This window comes from Pithys albifrons, chromosome 1 (genome assembly GCF_047495875.1).
Source record: "Pithys albifrons albifrons isolate INPA30051 chromosome 1, PitAlb_v1, whole genome shotgun sequence".
Taxonomy (NCBI): Eukaryota; Metazoa; Chordata; class Aves; order Passeriformes; family Thamnophilidae; genus Pithys; species Pithys albifrons.
This window is the reverse complement of record NC_092458.1, coordinates 26,575,970-26,592,987: the sequence shown is the minus strand read 5'-3', so window position 1 is coordinate 26,592,987 and position 17,018 is coordinate 26,575,970. Positions and strand designations below refer to the sequence as shown.

The following is a 17,018-nucleotide window of genomic DNA, read 5'->3' as shown; positions in this document are numbered from 1 at the left end:
GGTGTGTGTCCTTGCAAGCTGAAGTATCTGCATGATTCTCACGGAGCTGAAGCAGTTTGGATTGCTCAGAAATTCACTTTTTGTGAGCAATCTCACAACACTGGATCTCTTCAACTTTTATGAAGAGACTATAATATTTCTATTTCTTCTTCTCTGACTTAGAGTTAGGAGTGTAGCCTGTGACTTTAAAAATAAAAACCAGACACCAAAGCAACAGAAAGCCCCAAGACTGACCCAGGAAGCAATTAAGTTGATTTAAAAGAAACTTTTGCAGCATAAAGTACCTGTCTGAGTGGTCCAAATGTTCATGTGAAAGACTGGGAATTCCCAGAGACTCTGGGCTGAACAGGACCTCTTGTCCAGCCCTCTGCTCACAGTAGGTGCCCACACAGGAGTTTTGACTATATGCAAGGAAGGAGATTACACAGCCTTTGTGACAGCCTAGTCTGGTGCTTAGCCACTTCATGGTTTAGAAGACAAACCTTGCCTAATTGTTTTCACCTTCATTGCAACAGGTTTGTTGCCGTTAGTCTTAATCACTGTGCACTTTCCAGAAGATTCTGTCCATCTCTGTTTGCCCAGTGGATGGCTGCAAACAGCAGTGAGATCTCTGCTGAGTCTCCTTTCAGTTAAAATGCAGTTTGATAGGGAAGGACCTCCCTTCTCTTTTCATACTCATTTCCTTTAATGACTGTGTTGTGGGTAGCTTTAGCCACTTGACTGTTTGTGACAGCCTCTTGCCTAGACACTGACCACCCTGGTCCAGATGCATCCTGCTGCAAGACAGCAGCTTGGCAGCAGGGATCACATGTTCCTAAACTTTGCTCAGTGCAAAGCTCATTAAGTTTGGTGCTTTATTAGTAGGATGTGCATGGAAATTCCCCATAGCTGTGTTACTGGGCCATGGAGTGCTGAATATTTCACTTCAAATGCTAATTATCAGTTTTGGATATTATTGGGATATAGCTGGTATATTTTATTATGGGGAGAAATGTACAAGTGGATTATATCCAGTTGTATAGTGCAATCACCTCCTGCTCTCCCGTGCCTCTTACTAATGCAATAGTAATGGGGTTCCCCATCTGCTTTCACAATGAATTCACTAAGGACAATCTGAGCCGAAGAAGCTATTATATCTGTCAGCATTTCCCTTTCTATTCTCAGCTTAGTAGCAATGTAGATTAGGCTTTGTGCCACTGCTACATATAAGCTGCTCTCTACAGCTTTCATTCTGCCTTCTGATTTACTGCAGGATTTCTGTCTGATGTTGGTCAGATCAGTTTTAACACAGTCAGTTTTCCTGATGTATTCTGTGAGCCTAGTTCTTCCTAGCAGTGAGTGGAGGGAGAGCAGCAAGAAAGCTTAAGCTGCTTGCCTGGCTGGGTTGGTGAAGATGTCTGTAGCCATATCTGGTAGTGCAAGTGGCTTGGAAGTGACTGGTCCTAACTTGTCACTGTGCAGAGGTGTGTTTCTGCCACATCCGTTTTGTGTAGCTGTAATTAGGAGAATGCTTGGATAGAACTCTAAATTGTCAGTATTTGAAATTTCCATGGGTAGATTTATCTTACTAAGGGGGTTTCTTCACATATGTTCCCTTTGACTGTGTACTCCTCTTTTCTAAGTAAAACTTATCTTAATCTTCTGACTACTTTGGAATAATCTTGTTGCTGCTATGTTCAATTGATCTCAGGGAACTAAGGTCAACAGTGAATCACCCACTAGCATCACAGGTGCTACCCACTGTACCTTCTCTTTCATTAAAACTACTTTTCCCCTGTGAACTTGAAGAGAATGAGGTGTGTTCTTTTGGTTTGCTTTTTTGGGTACAGTTTGGTTACTCTTTATACTTTGTCTAAAGATAAGTCTGTTTGGGGTTTATGTGCTGTATGGTAGAATTTCTTTTCTTTGTTTTTCCTCATTTACTCTCTGGTTATTACCTGTCAGCTTCATTTACTATCCAGGGAAACAGATCTATGGATTCAGAGTGAGGGTCACAGGGAGCAAAACCAGCATTGACTACTGACGTGTCAACAAAAGCATCAGACATCCATCTTCATCTTGCAGTTGTCTGGAACAAGGATTAAATTGCAGATCATCCTAAGGCAACAGGGGAGCCTTTAGTAAGTGGGTATCAATTTGTTTACTTGCCAGACCGAAACCACTTTGACTGTTCTTATATGTTCTGTTTGCAGAACTGGAGTCTTGTTCTTTCCTTAGTACATTGTAAAAAGAACAATTAAAACCTTGTGTTTCTCCAGCCTCCTAGCATGGCCCTTCCATGAGGTTTCAAATTATTTTTGCCACTGTGTTTGATGCATCCATTATTGATAGCGTTTTCTGGTTGGATTTTATTTTGACTAAGTAATTAATCTTATATTCCTGAGTCCTGAATCTGTTATGATTGCTCATTTATACCTTTATTTTTGCTTATGTGAAATGAGGAAAATGTTTGCAAATGAAATGTAGCTGGCTTCTTTGTGCCTGTAATCTGACTTTCAGTTTCAAGGTTTGTGGACTACACAGGAGATTGTGCAACAAGCTTTGTTTACTTGCCTAGAATTGTCAAGCTAAAAAGCTGTATCCTTGCTGCAGCCATGAAATAATAGGGAAAACATCACCATTTCAGCCCAGTTATGGTCACGTGTTTACAGCAATCATTGTTTTCTGGCAATGGTGTGTATGTTTGGTTCTGACTTGAGGCGGGTGAAATGTATTTGAGGTGTCCCACCGCTTAGCCTCTCACACAACTGGAGGATTTTACTTTATGAGGGTAAGGAAGGCAAAACTTGAAATGGAGCCTTTTGTCCCTTCAGGCAGATACTCGATTTTATAAGTTCATTGGTAGTTTTGGTGCACTCAGATCCTCTCTTCCTCTGCAGGAAACGGTAACAATTCACTGCAACATGTTTATAATGCACATATGTATTGAGTCTCATTAATTATACCTTGGGTGTTATTTGAAACTAGAAAAGGTCCAGGAAGTAGCAAATCAGCCTCATGGATTTTGAACTGTCTTCCAGGACTCATAGTTGGGGTGATCCTGAGGTACGGGACTCCCTCCAGCAGTGGCCATGACAAGCCATTCAGCTGCTCACAGGAGGACAGGCCCTTCACTACCCTCCTGGTCAACGTCAGTGGGAAGTTCTTTGAGTACACACTCAAAGGGGAAATTAGCCCTGGGAAGATCCACAATGTGGAGCAAAATGACATGCTGCGAAAGGTGAGGCTGCACCGTTTATTGTGCTTGGCTGAGTGTTTCTCCTTCATCTATGTTTCCCTCCCTTCTGCTTGCTCCATCCCATTGGAATGTCAGGTGGTGTCAAGTGTCAATATTCTTGACGGTAACAGCACTTCAATACTTAATTCAAGAGTACCTTCTGTATTATATTTCTGCTGGTGAAACTGTGCTCTGTTGCATATATGTAGTGCTTTCCTAAAGCCCTTGGTTTGAAGACTTAATGTATGTTTCTAACATTTGTAGAATTCACAAAGTCCAGCTGAACCAATCTTGATGCAATATAAGGAAAATGATAATTAGTGAAAAGTGATTGGTTCTCATTGTTTAAAACCCAAGGGTTTTAAATTCTGTTTATTTTCAGGAAATAGTTACTGCTTGTATCCCTATAATCTACCAAAGGAGACAGTCTGGTGTTGGAAGTGAGATTCACCTATGAACGGTTATTCAGATGTGCTATCTGGCTTTTAATTCAGTGTCAGAAATCAAGCATCTTTTGTGTGAATCAAAGCTAGACTTTGAAGTATAATATCAAGACTTTAATGTTTGTAACCTAAAAATGCTTCTTTCTGCTAACCATGAAGAAAGCTTAGTTGTCTGTATATATGTACCTTTCTGCTATAGATATCTAAAAGTAGCTGAAATTAATCCTATTCTGAGAGGGCACACTTGTGTGTGTCTTCTAACAGTTTCTAATACTCTAATAGTTTCTAACAGTTTCCACCAATTAGTGTAATAGTTTCACATGTGTACAGGTCTTGTTTGGGTTTTAAATGTTGTTTTTTTATTCCTTACTGTAGTGTAGACTTTCATGGATATCTGGAATTTCTACTGAAATACATGCAAATGATGAATGATCCAAATTCCTGAAAATCAGTCTTATATCTGACTTGTTTGGCTTAAAATAATTGCAGTGACTTGACTTTCAAAAAATACGCAAGCTAAAAAAGCATTTCATTTGCAGCTATATGAATATCATGTATAGTAGGAAGAGAGGTCTTCCCCAGTATCATTGCAACAAGAAATTTTCAATTTTAAAAAGGGGAATGTGTTTGGGACTACTGCCAAATTATCATTGGTGATGGATGCATTGAGTGGTTTTTCTACATGCTGTTTACCAACAAGAGCTGCAGCTGTTTGCTGCTGTATATGTACAGACCTAGCCATGTTTCAGAGGGTCACCTTATCTATTTCAACAACCAAAAACAGCACTTGTGAGAAAATTATGAAGGAAAAAGATTCATGTATGTCTGTTTCTAATTGAAGTTTCATTTTTTTATTTTGTAGGTAACATTTGACCCAGAAGTTTTTTTCAACATTCTGTTGCCTCCTATTATTTTTCATGCTGGTTATAGCCTGAAGAAAGTAAGTGTAATAATTTCTGGGGAGAATAGTAGGATAGACTCTCTCTCTCTCTCTCTCTCTCTCTCTCTCTCTCTCTCTCTCTCTGTTTTTTGGTTGGGTTTTTTTGTTGTTTTTTTGTTTGTTTGTTTGTTTTTTTCTTTTTTTTTTAGTCTGGGACTGACGCTTTGTTCAGGATTGTGGTCTCTATTTCAAGAATTTTTTTTTTTTTTTTAGGGCAGGGTGAAAAATCTTAGTTCTTCCATAGATGATTAGGCTCTATTTTTTTAAGAGAAAACACGTGTTTTTTAGTATTAATGTGTTAAATATCTGATTAATCTTGCTGATTTGCTTTCCTTTGAATTTAGCCAGAGATTGTCAGTTTCATTTAAAGCAGAATACATTCTGCTATGAATGGTTTTCATCCCTGTCTAATATCCAAAATGCAACAAATTATGGTGAGAAGGGGACCTAATCCTGAATACCAGTGGGGATGTGCCAAGCACTGAATGGCAGAAGGGCCCAGATTCTGATCTTGCTTGAAAATACCATGAATTTGGGTTGGGTTTCAGTTTTACCCTAAGTCTTACATCTCTTAAGAAAATATCTGTGTGAAAAGCTTCCTATCCATAAGCTACATTTAATACATGGCTCAGAGCTGATTTATTCCATTTATTGAAGTTGGATAGAATTTATGTTGCAGTAATCAAAATGTTTCTGTGTATTAACACAAATGAAGTAGTGGGCTAGATGTTTTGTAAATGAGTGATATATATATATTTTTAATAAGTATATAAACCTCTTTTTCCTATGCAGAGACACTTTTTCAGGAATTTGGGGTCCATTTTGGCTTATGCCTTTTTAGGAACAGCAGTTTCTTGTTTTATTATTGGGTAAGTGAACTCTGATATCAGTTCCTTTCTATACTAAAGTTTAAGTTCATAAAGCATTCTCTCTTTCTCTCTCTGCATCCATATGTTTATTTTATGTATATATGTTCACACACATTTAGTTTAAGATGGTTTGCCTGCCTACAATCTCTTCTGCTGCTAATATGGCTGTCTTTTATATGGATATTCTGAAATACAGAAATTCTGAATGGCATTGGTGACATTGGCTTGTCTCTCTTACAGAAATAATTGGAAAGCTATTCTTAGATGAGAGCTTTTGGCCTATGTACTGTGTTGGGAAAAACAACACTGAGGGGATTTTTGAGCAGAATAATGTTCCCTTTGACAGAAAATGGGAGCAACCTGTAGAGACTCTGTGCTAGTTGTGTGAACAGATTTCGTGCTATGCCTACTGGTTTTAAATAATGTCTTCTGGATCATGTACCACTTGACTCTGTTCATAGCAAAAAGAGGAAAATGCATTTTGAGAGCTTAGTGTTACACTGTGACAGTGTCCCACAGAGCTGTAGCATAACCAAGACCACCTGAAATACTGTTGCTTGTGCTTTTTCATTGCATGTCTGAAATGCACCAGCTTGTTTGACTTGAACTGTTTTCTCCTCTTTCTCTTCAGGAATCTCATGTATGGGGTTGTGAAACTAATGAAGTTGGTGGGTCAGCTCTCTGATAAATTCTATTATACAGACTGCCTCCTCTTTGGAGCGATAATATCTGCCACTGATCCAGGTAGCTTGATGAACATTTTTTAATAACTTTCCAAAATAACCTGATTGCTAGGGTTTCTGGCTGCATATTAACAGAACTTTATTTTCAGTTATGTTGTGTTACTATCTCTGAGCCTCTTATCTGAAATGCATGCAAATTCCAAATGTTTTGAAATCTGTTCACTGTTGATTTGGTGCTGAAGTGGTATGACATCATATTGTATTTGGGGAAAAGTGTAACTCTTGTTCAAATACTTTAAACATTTTTTTTTCCATGGTAGGTTTTTCTTGTGGTAGTGTGCATCTAGTTTAAGACTGCAAATAGATGAAACTATTACCTTGTCTGGATAGCAGGACTTCCTTCTTCAGCTACATTACTTGGGGCTGGGTAATTTAATTTCAAATGAACTTCGTGTTTTACAGGTTTAAGGGGAAGGATGGTCTTCTGGCCAAGTAAATTGAGCTTTTGCGCAAATAGTGTAGTCATCCTTCAGGGTCCAGTAGGCTCACATAGGTGTCTCTGCCTGGACTGGTCAGTTTGTAGGGCTTGTGTATGTCAGGGACCAGGGTAAGGAGTGATAAAGTATGAAGCTTGACATTTAAAACACCTTATATGAGGTGCTCAGTGGTAATTAGTGTGAAAATGGGAAGTAACTCTGGTGACTGAGCTGAGCTTTGAAGAGCTGGTGGTTGCACACACTTTATGCAAAAAATCACTGTGTGATTTTTGAAGCTTGAATATGTGAATGTCTTCAAGATCATGGTCTTTCATCTCAAACTGAATTTTCTTGAAAGGATGATTATAAATATATAGCATTCTTGCCCTTTTCAGATCTTGTGCAAAAGCACACTCCTGTGGCATAATGTGTACCTTAGGGTACACTTAGAATTATTAGCACTATTTTACAGTGGCTGAAATAATAAATGTATTTCAACAATTAATATGGCTTTTGAAACTAGCAAGCGCTGCACAACATTTTCTTTATTGTCTTATATGAAGCATGTTCTAAAATAATATCAGGGCTTTGGTAGAAGTGTTTTGTCTACCCCGTGCCCCTTAATGCTGGAGGCCTTCCTTATAAACACTGTGCAGATGGGAGGAGAGCAGAGCCACCTCCTAACAGACCTGCCTTAACTCATGGTGGAATTGCTTACGTATAGATAAACATGACTAGTCTGTTTCCCAGTTTAACTTTGATCGTGTACTTCAATTCCTGGGTTTTATAGACAAACTGAAAGTCTGCTTCGTGAGCTCATGCTGTTGTTCCTGAAGTCAGCCAGTGTTGTTTTTCTTCTTTCTGTAGTTACCGTGCTAGCAATATTTAATGAGCTGCATGCTGATGTTGATCTCTATGCCCTTCTGTTTGGGGAGAGCGTGTTGAATGACGCCGTTGCCATTGTATTATCTTCGTAAGTAACTTCATGAATTTCTACTCTGAAATTACGTAATTGCTTTTGGTATTTGGCTAAAATAAATGCTTTTTCTGAGAAATGTTATTTCAAATTTAAATGGATTGTCTTGAGCTGAATGAATAACTATTGCAAACATTTGCCAAGATCCCTAATGCATACGTATGCCAGAAAGACACGTATGTCTTACTCAGGTGATGTTATGGAATAAAACTGTCCTGATGCCTCTTCTAACTTCTCACTGTGTTACTCTTTCTAGATCTATAGTTGCCTACCAGCCAACAGGTCAAAATACCCATGCTTTTGATGCAGCAGCATTTTTCAAGTCTGTTGGTGTTTTCCTGGGAATATTCAGTGGTTCTTTCATGATGGGAGCAGTGACGGGTGTTGTGACAGCTCTGATATCCTTTATGATGTTTAGCTCTTCTAGCTGAGATGACATATGTGGGTATTATCAGGTCTTTCCTCCTTCCAGTTATAGCAAAATTGACTCTAGCTTTATTTATCCTGAGTGTGAAGATGTGACCAGTATTCATGTGACTTTTTTTTCTATAGAAAGATATTACAGGTAACTACAGAAATCAACTTTTTCCAATATAACTGTGACCATGCTAGAAGATGTAGTGATCTTGCTGGATGCTGGAAGCTAAAGGAAGGCCTTAAACAGGCATGTCCTAATAATATTTAGTTTCTTTTTATAAAACTGAAAACCCTACTTTTTATTATTAGACTTGAACGACATCTCATATTATGAACAATAACTGGTGTTTGATTTTGTCTTCAGCAAAATCTATAATACTAATTTCTGACCCCACAGCACTGATTTAAACTTTCTGCCAGAGATCTGATGTCATATGCCTTGGTTAAGATTTTATATCTATGAAAGTTAACTTCATAACATTATCTGCTTTGCATGATCTGTCCTGTTCTCTTGAAGTTTACTGCCGCTGCTTGGTTAGATCTTTGAGGTGCTCAGCAAGCAATTTGTGTGGGTTTTCTTTTAGGCTCAGGCAGCAGATCTTCAGCCTGACCTGCTCCAGAAATCATGGTGCCTTTTCAGGAAAAAAATTAAAAGTATTTGCTTTCAGACTGGCTAATGTAACCATGTCTGTATGTATCCCAGACTGCTTTGATCTGCCCAGACTTCTGCACACTGACCTGAAAGGTGTAAAATGTCATGTTTTAACCAATAATCATGAACCTGTGACTCTTCATCTTAAGCAATAGAGTCGTGACTATATCTTGTTATATACACACTGCCTGCATGTCTGCATAGTGAAACTCCCTTAAGTAGAAGGGGGAAGCTATGCTGTTGATGCTTTAGTGTTGAGTCTTTCACTTCCACTGATCTGCAAACCATGTGACTCAGAATGATGATTCTTCATCTGCCTTTTAGGCTACCAGCCATCCACAGCTCTAGCTGCTCAAATGCAGTTGCTGCACTTTTTGGCTTGCTGGCTGAAATGCATCCAGATCTACTTTGTAAAATCATGCTTCTGAAGCAGCAATTTGTCCTTGTTGTTTCTAATGTTTGTGCTCAGGAGGCTGTGAGAGGGGGGAGCTACTAAGGACAAAGCTTCTGGAGTTGCATTTTGTGTGTTGTGCGGTTTGTTCGGGTTTTGGTTCTTTTTCCTTGTTCCACTCCTTGTGACTTTTTTTTTTAATTTTGTCTGTGATTTTTTTCTGGGAGGGAGGAGGGGGTGGGTTCCTCAAAATTATGCAACTTCACATATTTATTTTCTTTTAGAAACATAGTTAATGTCATGCAATACTGAAGAAGCAAACCGTAATTTTGCATTTTGTGGTTCGTAGCTGATTAGAACCACTAAATTATTAATTCAGTTAATAGACTCTTATTTCCACAGCTGTGAAGTACCTGTAGCTATACCTTTCCAAGTAAGGGCTTTCATGTAGTCATGCACTGTCCTTTGGAAACAGACAAAGCTGTCTGTAGTTACTTTTAAAACAGTTAAAATATTGTATCACTTTGTTTTTTTTTCTAAATTGCAGAATCTGCCTGTTTGAAGTGAAACAGACCATACCTAAGCAATAAAGAAAAAAGATAAGAAAAAAATTTACATTCAAATTAACTCTTCAATTTCATCAATTATATGAAATAATAAAATACATCTCTTTTCCTGTCTTTCTTTCATCTTGATCTCCCTCCAAAAGGATGAGCACGGGTTTTATTTTCAGATTTAATGAGACATTTTGGTATTGTTGCTTACAGTAACAGCACAGGGAATAAACAGTTTGATTCACAAAGCTGCCACAAAAGACTGGAAATGAGGAATTGGTTCTGACAATTGCCCTTGCCAAACTTTAGGAGAGCAAGGTTCAACCTCTTCTTCTTCCATGGAGTGATTGTGGCTATCCAGTTGCCTTAAGCATCCATGAATACCTCTTGAGCCAGGCACTGGGACTATCTGAGTGTTCTAAATGTTGCTACAGTGGATGTTGATGCTAACAAAGCATGACCTTAGAAAAGAGGTCTATTTTGGGAGGGTGGAGGAATTCAGTTGAGTTCAAAAGTTTTAGAGGTGGCTTCTGTAGAGAAGTAAGAGTTTAAAAAGCTGAGTTTTATATTTGGTGTAATGCCAAGTGTCATAGAGAATAATGATTTTTTTTTTTAATGTTGCTTTGGGCTTTTATTTTGAGGGCAACCTTCTGACCAAGTAAGGTCATAGCTAAAAGTGTGTCTGGAGTATGTGTTTGCCCTTGTCCAAGAGTGCAGAGAATGTTAACAAGAAGTAGGTGCAAGTGGAGAGTGGGTATCTGGCCTCAGGACTGCTTCATCCTAACCAGTGTCCCACTGAAACGCTGCCAGCTGTTTGACTCTGGTGTTAATCACTTAAGGCTTGTTGTGAACACTGTATGTTGTGATAAAGCCCACAGGAGAGTCCACTGAATCTTCTGGGCTACCAGACTGCTGCTCTGCAGGAGACAGTTGAGTGCAGTGAGCTCCAGAACTTCGAGGACCCATGAATTTCCTCTTAAAATTGGTGCTGCTCATTGCTTTTAACATCCCTATCTCTTGAGCTGTAACTTTCGCAGCAGCAGGGCAGCCGCCAGCTTAGACTGTAGTGCAGCAGAGCACAGGATGCAGCTATGTTAAGCATGGACAGCATTGGTGGATGATGGTGCAGCCTTCATGTGTCCATTGAGGTACCAATTGCCTTCATATGAGGAGAGGAGAGTGCTACCACCTTACTGTTTCAAGTGCTCTTGCTGTGCTTCAACTTAGACTTCAGAGAAGATTATGCTAGTTGTCAGCTTTCAGATTCAGGGTTATGCATAGCTGTCTGCACCTTAGATACAGTGTGCTGTTCAGTGTTTACCTGCTGCCAGAGTAGTGCTGTGGAAAGAAACAGCAAAACTAATTCTATAAATACATGAACAATTTTTTTTTTAGTATATGAAGACCTAAATTTAACACTGCGGAGATCTGTTCCACTTCTTCAGTAGCTGTATGAATTGTTAATTCAGTGTGTATTTTGATGTTCTTCAAGTTTCACTCTCCTTTGCAATGAACTTGTTTTTTCTTTCCATTGAAAGACTGAGCTGCTCTGACCTGACTTTTCCTCTAAACGCATCAGCACAAGGAGAGAAAATAGATTTTGTAGGCAGTATTTTTGTTTTGCCTCAAAAGCACTGAAGTACCCAGGTTGCTGGAAAAGACTTGATAACAAATCTGAGGAGGAAATTTCTCATAAATTTACTTAATCTTAAGGTGCTGTAGTCAATAACAGTGCTGTGAATTAAATTCTAAGCGTATCTTATGCCTTATTTAAAATGACAGGGGGACTCTTTATTGGGGTTTGCAGGGGGAACCAAATGTCATTCCTCACCAGCCTCCTGAAAAACCAAGACACACACAATCTAAAAGGAATGCCAGGTATAAATCCCTTCCTCACTAGCACTTTGAAGGGAAACATGGAGTAAGATAGCATTACCTATAAGAGGTGGAGACACGTCTTATGCCATGGATATGCAGGAAAAATACCCAAAAGAGATTCTTGCAAGGGGAGACCTTGATTCTGAAGTTTGCCTCGATGTCTTGGAATTGATGTTTTTCAGCATTAAAGGTGTTTTGTTTTCCAACTTGCATTGGTTGTTAACACATAAAAGTATTTTTCATAAACACTGGGTACAGAGAAGCCAGAGGATTTCTTTTTGATCCCTTAACAAATGACTTAACGTGACGAAGTTTACCAAGTTGCACTGCTTCCCCCTGCTGGAAACAGCTCTCTTCTTCTTGATGTCCTGGAGCACTTTCTTGCTGGCAGAAGCTTGTGGATTTACTGGTGAGTTGTTGGGATTCAAGCACACAGAAATAGAAGTCCTGTCCATCTTAGCAGCCATTTTTTCACTTTCTCATTAAAAACATTTCAGTGAGAAACGTGATGTTTATGCTCAGGGCTTTTTCTCTGCATTCTGTCCAATGTTATTGAAAGTGCAGCTTACGGTGTAACAAAGGCTTTTAAGAGCAATGGTTTGGTTCAAAGACCACCTCCCTAACCTGGAATCTCACTCATTTGCAAATAAGGTTCATAAAATCAGACAATGTATAAATTTAATGGAACTTGTAAAGATGAAACTGTGGTGAACTCCCACTAAACAGGCTGATTTTTATGTGTGATCCTGTTCACAGGTGTGGTGGCTGTCCTCTTCTGTGGAATTACCCAGGCTCACTATACATACAACAACTTATCAGTTGAATCAAGAAGTCGCACTAAGCAGGCAAGGATGTCTTTTACAGTGTATTGCTGTAGGAGTCCATGTACTATTGTTTTTACATCATCTTTTTTTGTTTGGCCTTTAACATGTGACTCTTTTATCCCTAGCTCTTCGAAGTATTGCACTTTCTGGCTGAGAACTTCATATTTTCTTACATGGGTTTGGCACTGTTTACCTTCCAGAAACACATATTCAGCCCAGTTTTCATTATTGGAGCTTTTGTATCCTTTTTCACTTTGTGTGAAGTTTCACTGTGTGCCTGAAAACTTATGCTGTCTGTTGGCTTTACAAAACAGAGAATGGTGGCTGGTCTGAGTTTCCCTGATGTCCTTACAGGCATGATAATTTTGAGAACAATCTTTAGTTATACCTTACATCAAAGTCCTAAGGCCTCTGTGCCACACAGTTGCTGTTCTGTACCTGCGTAATGTTAGAAAGTCATGTAATTTCACTAGATAACTAAGGGAATGTGTTTTACTGTGTGATTTGGTCACTGGCAGCCAATGCTACTTGCATTGCTCTTGTATTTGCACTTTGGAGGCCTAGAAAAAGATGTATTTTTCTCTTCACTTCCAAGGGTCCCTTAAGAAAGCAAGCAAACTTCAAGTAAATAAACAGGATTGTGAGTGAATAGATAATTTTTGAGCAGTGTCCCAGAGGTAGAGGTCAGCATCTCAGGTGATGGGAGGAGTAAGGGTCTGAGCTGTGGTGCAGACTGTGACATGGAACGTACGCACTGAAAGGTTCTGCTATTATTACTGGTTAACTTGGTACTGTCTCTCAAATTCCTCAGAAGTGAACACTTCTGTAGTAGTCATACTCATTAAGCTAGGAATCACTAGATTCCTCTCTGCATCCTGTCCCAGTTGAAATTATTTGTGTGACTATTTCTTCACTATATTCCCGGCTGCTTGAAAATTCAACACAATTAAAGGTGCGCATGAAGCAATGGGAGCTGATATAGGTTTACTTTTACCTGCTGTAGGAATAGGGCTATAGGCAATGGAGATAAAACCCAGTGAAATGTATAAATACGGATATAAAAACATATAAAGATGGCTTAATCTGTGCTTATTTTCTCTCCTTTCTACTGTTTTCTCTTATTGCTCTGCTGATTCTCAGGTTTTATCACATTTGGTTTTTTTTCCTTTGGCCATTTACTTTTTTCTGAAATAGTAATAAATTTTCTGCTCTGTCACCTCAGGTTCATTTTTCCATCCTAGATAGTGCTCCAGAGCCCTGCAGACATTGATAAAGGACATGAACAAAATAGTTGTGTCTGGTATACTAATAATTGCAATTTTTCATCTTTGATGTGGCCTTCCATCTTCTCTCAGGTTATGTTGTCTGTCTTGGGTTTGTTTTCAGTTTTTGTTACGTTCTTTTTCCTATCTGCTTATCTCTTATTACATTTTCCACATCTTTTTCTACCATTGCACTTAACCTCTGTTGCCTTTTGAGTGAGGCAACTTTGTGAGGAAGGCAGCTACTTTTGCCTCAACAGATATGGTCACCACTGATTTAACTTTTGAAGTGAAATGTGGAGGCATCATTAACTGTTGATAGAGAAAGGCTGGACTGCAAAGGCAGAGCTAGATCCTTGTTGCCACTGACAAAATCTTAGCCACTTTTCCTACATACACTGGTCATGCTGGCTTCTGATGTCTGATTTCTGAACTGCTACAAAAGTTGTTTGGAATAATTGTGTAAGCTTTATTGTACAAAGTAATAATCAAAATTTCACTTTCCTAGAGACATAATTTCTTTCAGACTTTAGCTATGGCAACAACTCAGTGGTGTCTAGAGCTCTTAAATACTTTTATTTCTTTTCCTTGAGAGCTGTTTCATTCTTTTAATGTTCTTATCCCAGCAGTAAATGATCAATGTTTGGCGGGCTTCTGGTGTGGTGGCATGAGATTTCAGCACACCATTCTAGTTTGTTCTGACGTGTTTCTTAGACAGTGGACAGTGCATTTAGCTTTCTAATACTTCACTGGAACCACTGGGTGTTTTGCAAAACAGTAAGAGAGGGAAGAACCTTACCACCTACTGCTATGAATTTCTGCAAAACACTTTCACGACTGTTTTGAACTTCATTCAAGTGCTGACAAGTGGCTTTTGGATTTATAATCTTAGTAACTCTGTAGTCTTAAGTGCTAGTCAGCAGGAGATTCTGATTCTGCAGGAGCCATAATGGGGTGGGCACTTGCTGGTCTTAAGTTGGTTTGCTCTTTGTATGTAGGATTGCATTTCTGTTGGTCTGAAACACATAACTGAATGGTGGTGATGATAGTTGTTTAAAGTGTGAATTTTCAAAGTAAAGTCTTCATTTGTACAATTGGCCATTTTAATACTAGGTACAATTTCACTGTGCATTTAAAGACTTGGTTATATTGGTTAAAAGAGTCATTTTCTGCAATAAGTTCTGTATGCACATAACTGGTGAAAGTCTGCTTTAGATATGTAGATATAACAAAAACATTTACTATCATGATGTAAACCTCTCGCAAACCCAAAACTTCTTGTTAAAGCCAAGTACCCAAGAGTGCATTGCTCAGGAAAAAGAAATCCTTAACCCTTAGCTGTGAACAGATTGCAATCTTTTTGGGCAGAGCTGCACATATCTACCCCCTCTCCTTCTTGCTGAATTTGGGCAGAAGGCATAAGATCAACTGGAGCTTTCAGCACATGATGATGTTCTCAGGTAAGAGCTTGGTAAAATGCTTGGTAATACAAAAGGGCTTAATTTTAACTCATAAGAAATTGATAGTGCTACCTTCTCCTTTTATAATCCTCATTCATGCATCTTAAATGGAAGGCTTATGGATTGTTGCAGCATTCCATCCTGTACCTCTTGACCTTTACAGAGAGTGTGTCATGTCTGGGATGAGGGCCGTATTGAAGTGTTAGCTGCTCATGGCAAGCAGCACCTTGTGTTGGAAATAGAACATTTTCATTTGTGGTGCATCTGAAGGGTATGAGATAATTGGGATGTATCTCCTCCAGAAGGTTGCCTCTAGCTGAGATGATGTACACGTGCAGAAACAGATACCTGTTGAGAAAATTGGAGCATGTTTATGGGTGCCCTCTCCCACTTAGCTGGAGAAAGTAAAGTATTTGACTTAAACTCCCTTATGATTACCGTTACATGGCCACCTGTCCTAGTTTGTCATCTAGAGCAAATTATGGAGTGTGTTTCTATACATGTTTATCCTCAAAAATTCCAGAGAATCCTCTACACACAAGAGAGTGTAAAGAGGACAGAGCCAGGCTCTTTTCAGTAATGTCCAGTGACAGGACAGAAGTAATGGGCACAAACTGTAGCACAGAAAGTTCTCTCTGAACACCAGGAAACACTTTTTACTGTGTCCAAGCATTGGCACAGGTTACCCAGAGAGCTTGTAGCATCTCCATCCATGATGATGTTCAAAAGCCATCTGGACATAGTTCTGTGCAACTTACTGCAGGATGACAGGCATTGCTTGAACAGGGGAGGTGGACCAGATGACCACCAGAGAGGTCTCCTCCAATCATAAGCATTCCGTGATTCCCCTACGTAAGAAGTCTGCAGATGGCCAAATGCCATGGCTTGCTCTTGCTAGTAAAGTTTCCCTGGGATGCAGAGGAGAGGGGGAATATATAGCCTGCCTGTGAACATGGTATTAACTAGAATATTTTTCAGGTGAAAAAATTTCATATCATGAACTCATCCTTTAGTTATGGATTTGACTGGAAAAGTGTGCATTTTCCTCTGCATTCAGGATGCTGTTTGATTTCCACAATATGTTTTGCTGTTGTCCACCGCTGCTTTGTTGCTGCCTTACGTTCCTGTTAGTTTCTGGGAACATTAACACCTTTTCTTGGCACTTGTGGATTCTCTAAGTTACAGAAAACCAGAAGGGCAAATTATATTGTAAATCGTCCAAGGGCATAATTTATCAGGGAATCTGAAGAAACCTAAACCTGCTGGAGCCCAGTATTTTCTGCCTGTCATTTTATGCTTGTGTGGCAGGGATGAAGCAAGGGAAGTTGCTGTGTTATCAACAGGCATGGGTCCACTTCTGAAGCTCTGTTATTTCATTCTTTCTGGTAGGTCTCAGGGGAGCCATGGCATTTGCTCTGGCTATACGAGATACTGCTACCTACTCACATCAAATGATGTTCTCAACAACTCTCCTCATCGTCTTTTTCACTGTGTGGATTGTCGGTGGAGGTACAACTCCCATGCTGTCGTGGCTGAACATCAGGTCTGTATGCAACTGTGTGCTGGGGAAACTTCACTTTCCTAGAGGCAGCTGTGCTAATTTGGCATAGTTCTACAGGACTTGTTTGATGCTTGCCACAGGCATTTAGAACATGATATTTTGGGGATAAGTATCTCGGTATAGATACATATGTAAATATTTAGAATAGGCTATTTTATAGAGGGAGGTGCTAGTTGCAGACTGGTGAAGAAAGTGTACTGATGCTGGCATTCAGCCTTAAGTGCTCTGGTATATAAAGTAGATATCTAGGTCCTTGTCAGCCCAGTAAGATATGGAATAGTGTTGCCTGATAAAACAGCCCTATATAGGAAAGAATTAATCTACCTAGTTTCATATAAACTTCTCTTCCTGTTATAGTAAGGTAGTTCCCTGTCTTTTGGCTCTTGGTAATGGCCCTGTTACGGTTTTTAAGTTC

At 39.3% G+C, this 17,018-nt stretch overlaps 1 protein-coding gene across 2 annotated transcripts in view; it reads left to right on the top strand.

Moving 5' to 3' along the window:
- The window catches only part of SLC9A7 (solute carrier family 9 member A7), a 71,081-nt gene that overhangs the window by 30,140 nt on the left and 23,923 nt on the right, over positions 1–17,018 (top strand). For both annotated transcript variants that reach the window (XM_071547989.1, XM_071547979.1), the window contains exons 2-12: positions 3,021–3,220; positions 4,523–4,600; positions 5,393–5,469; positions 6,101–6,213; positions 7,496–7,601; positions 7,861–8,002; positions 11,800–11,905; positions 12,253–12,341; positions 12,446–12,559; positions 14,931–15,042; positions 16,432–16,585. In XM_071547989.1, the coding sequence (XP_071404090.1) occupies positions 3,021–3,220; positions 4,523–4,600; positions 5,393–5,469; positions 6,101–6,213; positions 7,496–7,601; positions 7,861–8,002; positions 11,800–11,905; positions 12,253–12,341; positions 12,446–12,559; positions 14,931–15,042; positions 16,432–16,585 (1,291 nt within the window). The remainder of the gene's footprint in view (positions 1–3,020; positions 3,221–4,522; positions 4,601–5,392; positions 5,470–6,100; positions 6,214–7,495; positions 7,602–7,860; positions 8,003–11,799; positions 11,906–12,252; positions 12,342–12,445; positions 12,560–14,930; positions 15,043–16,431; positions 16,586–17,018) is intronic.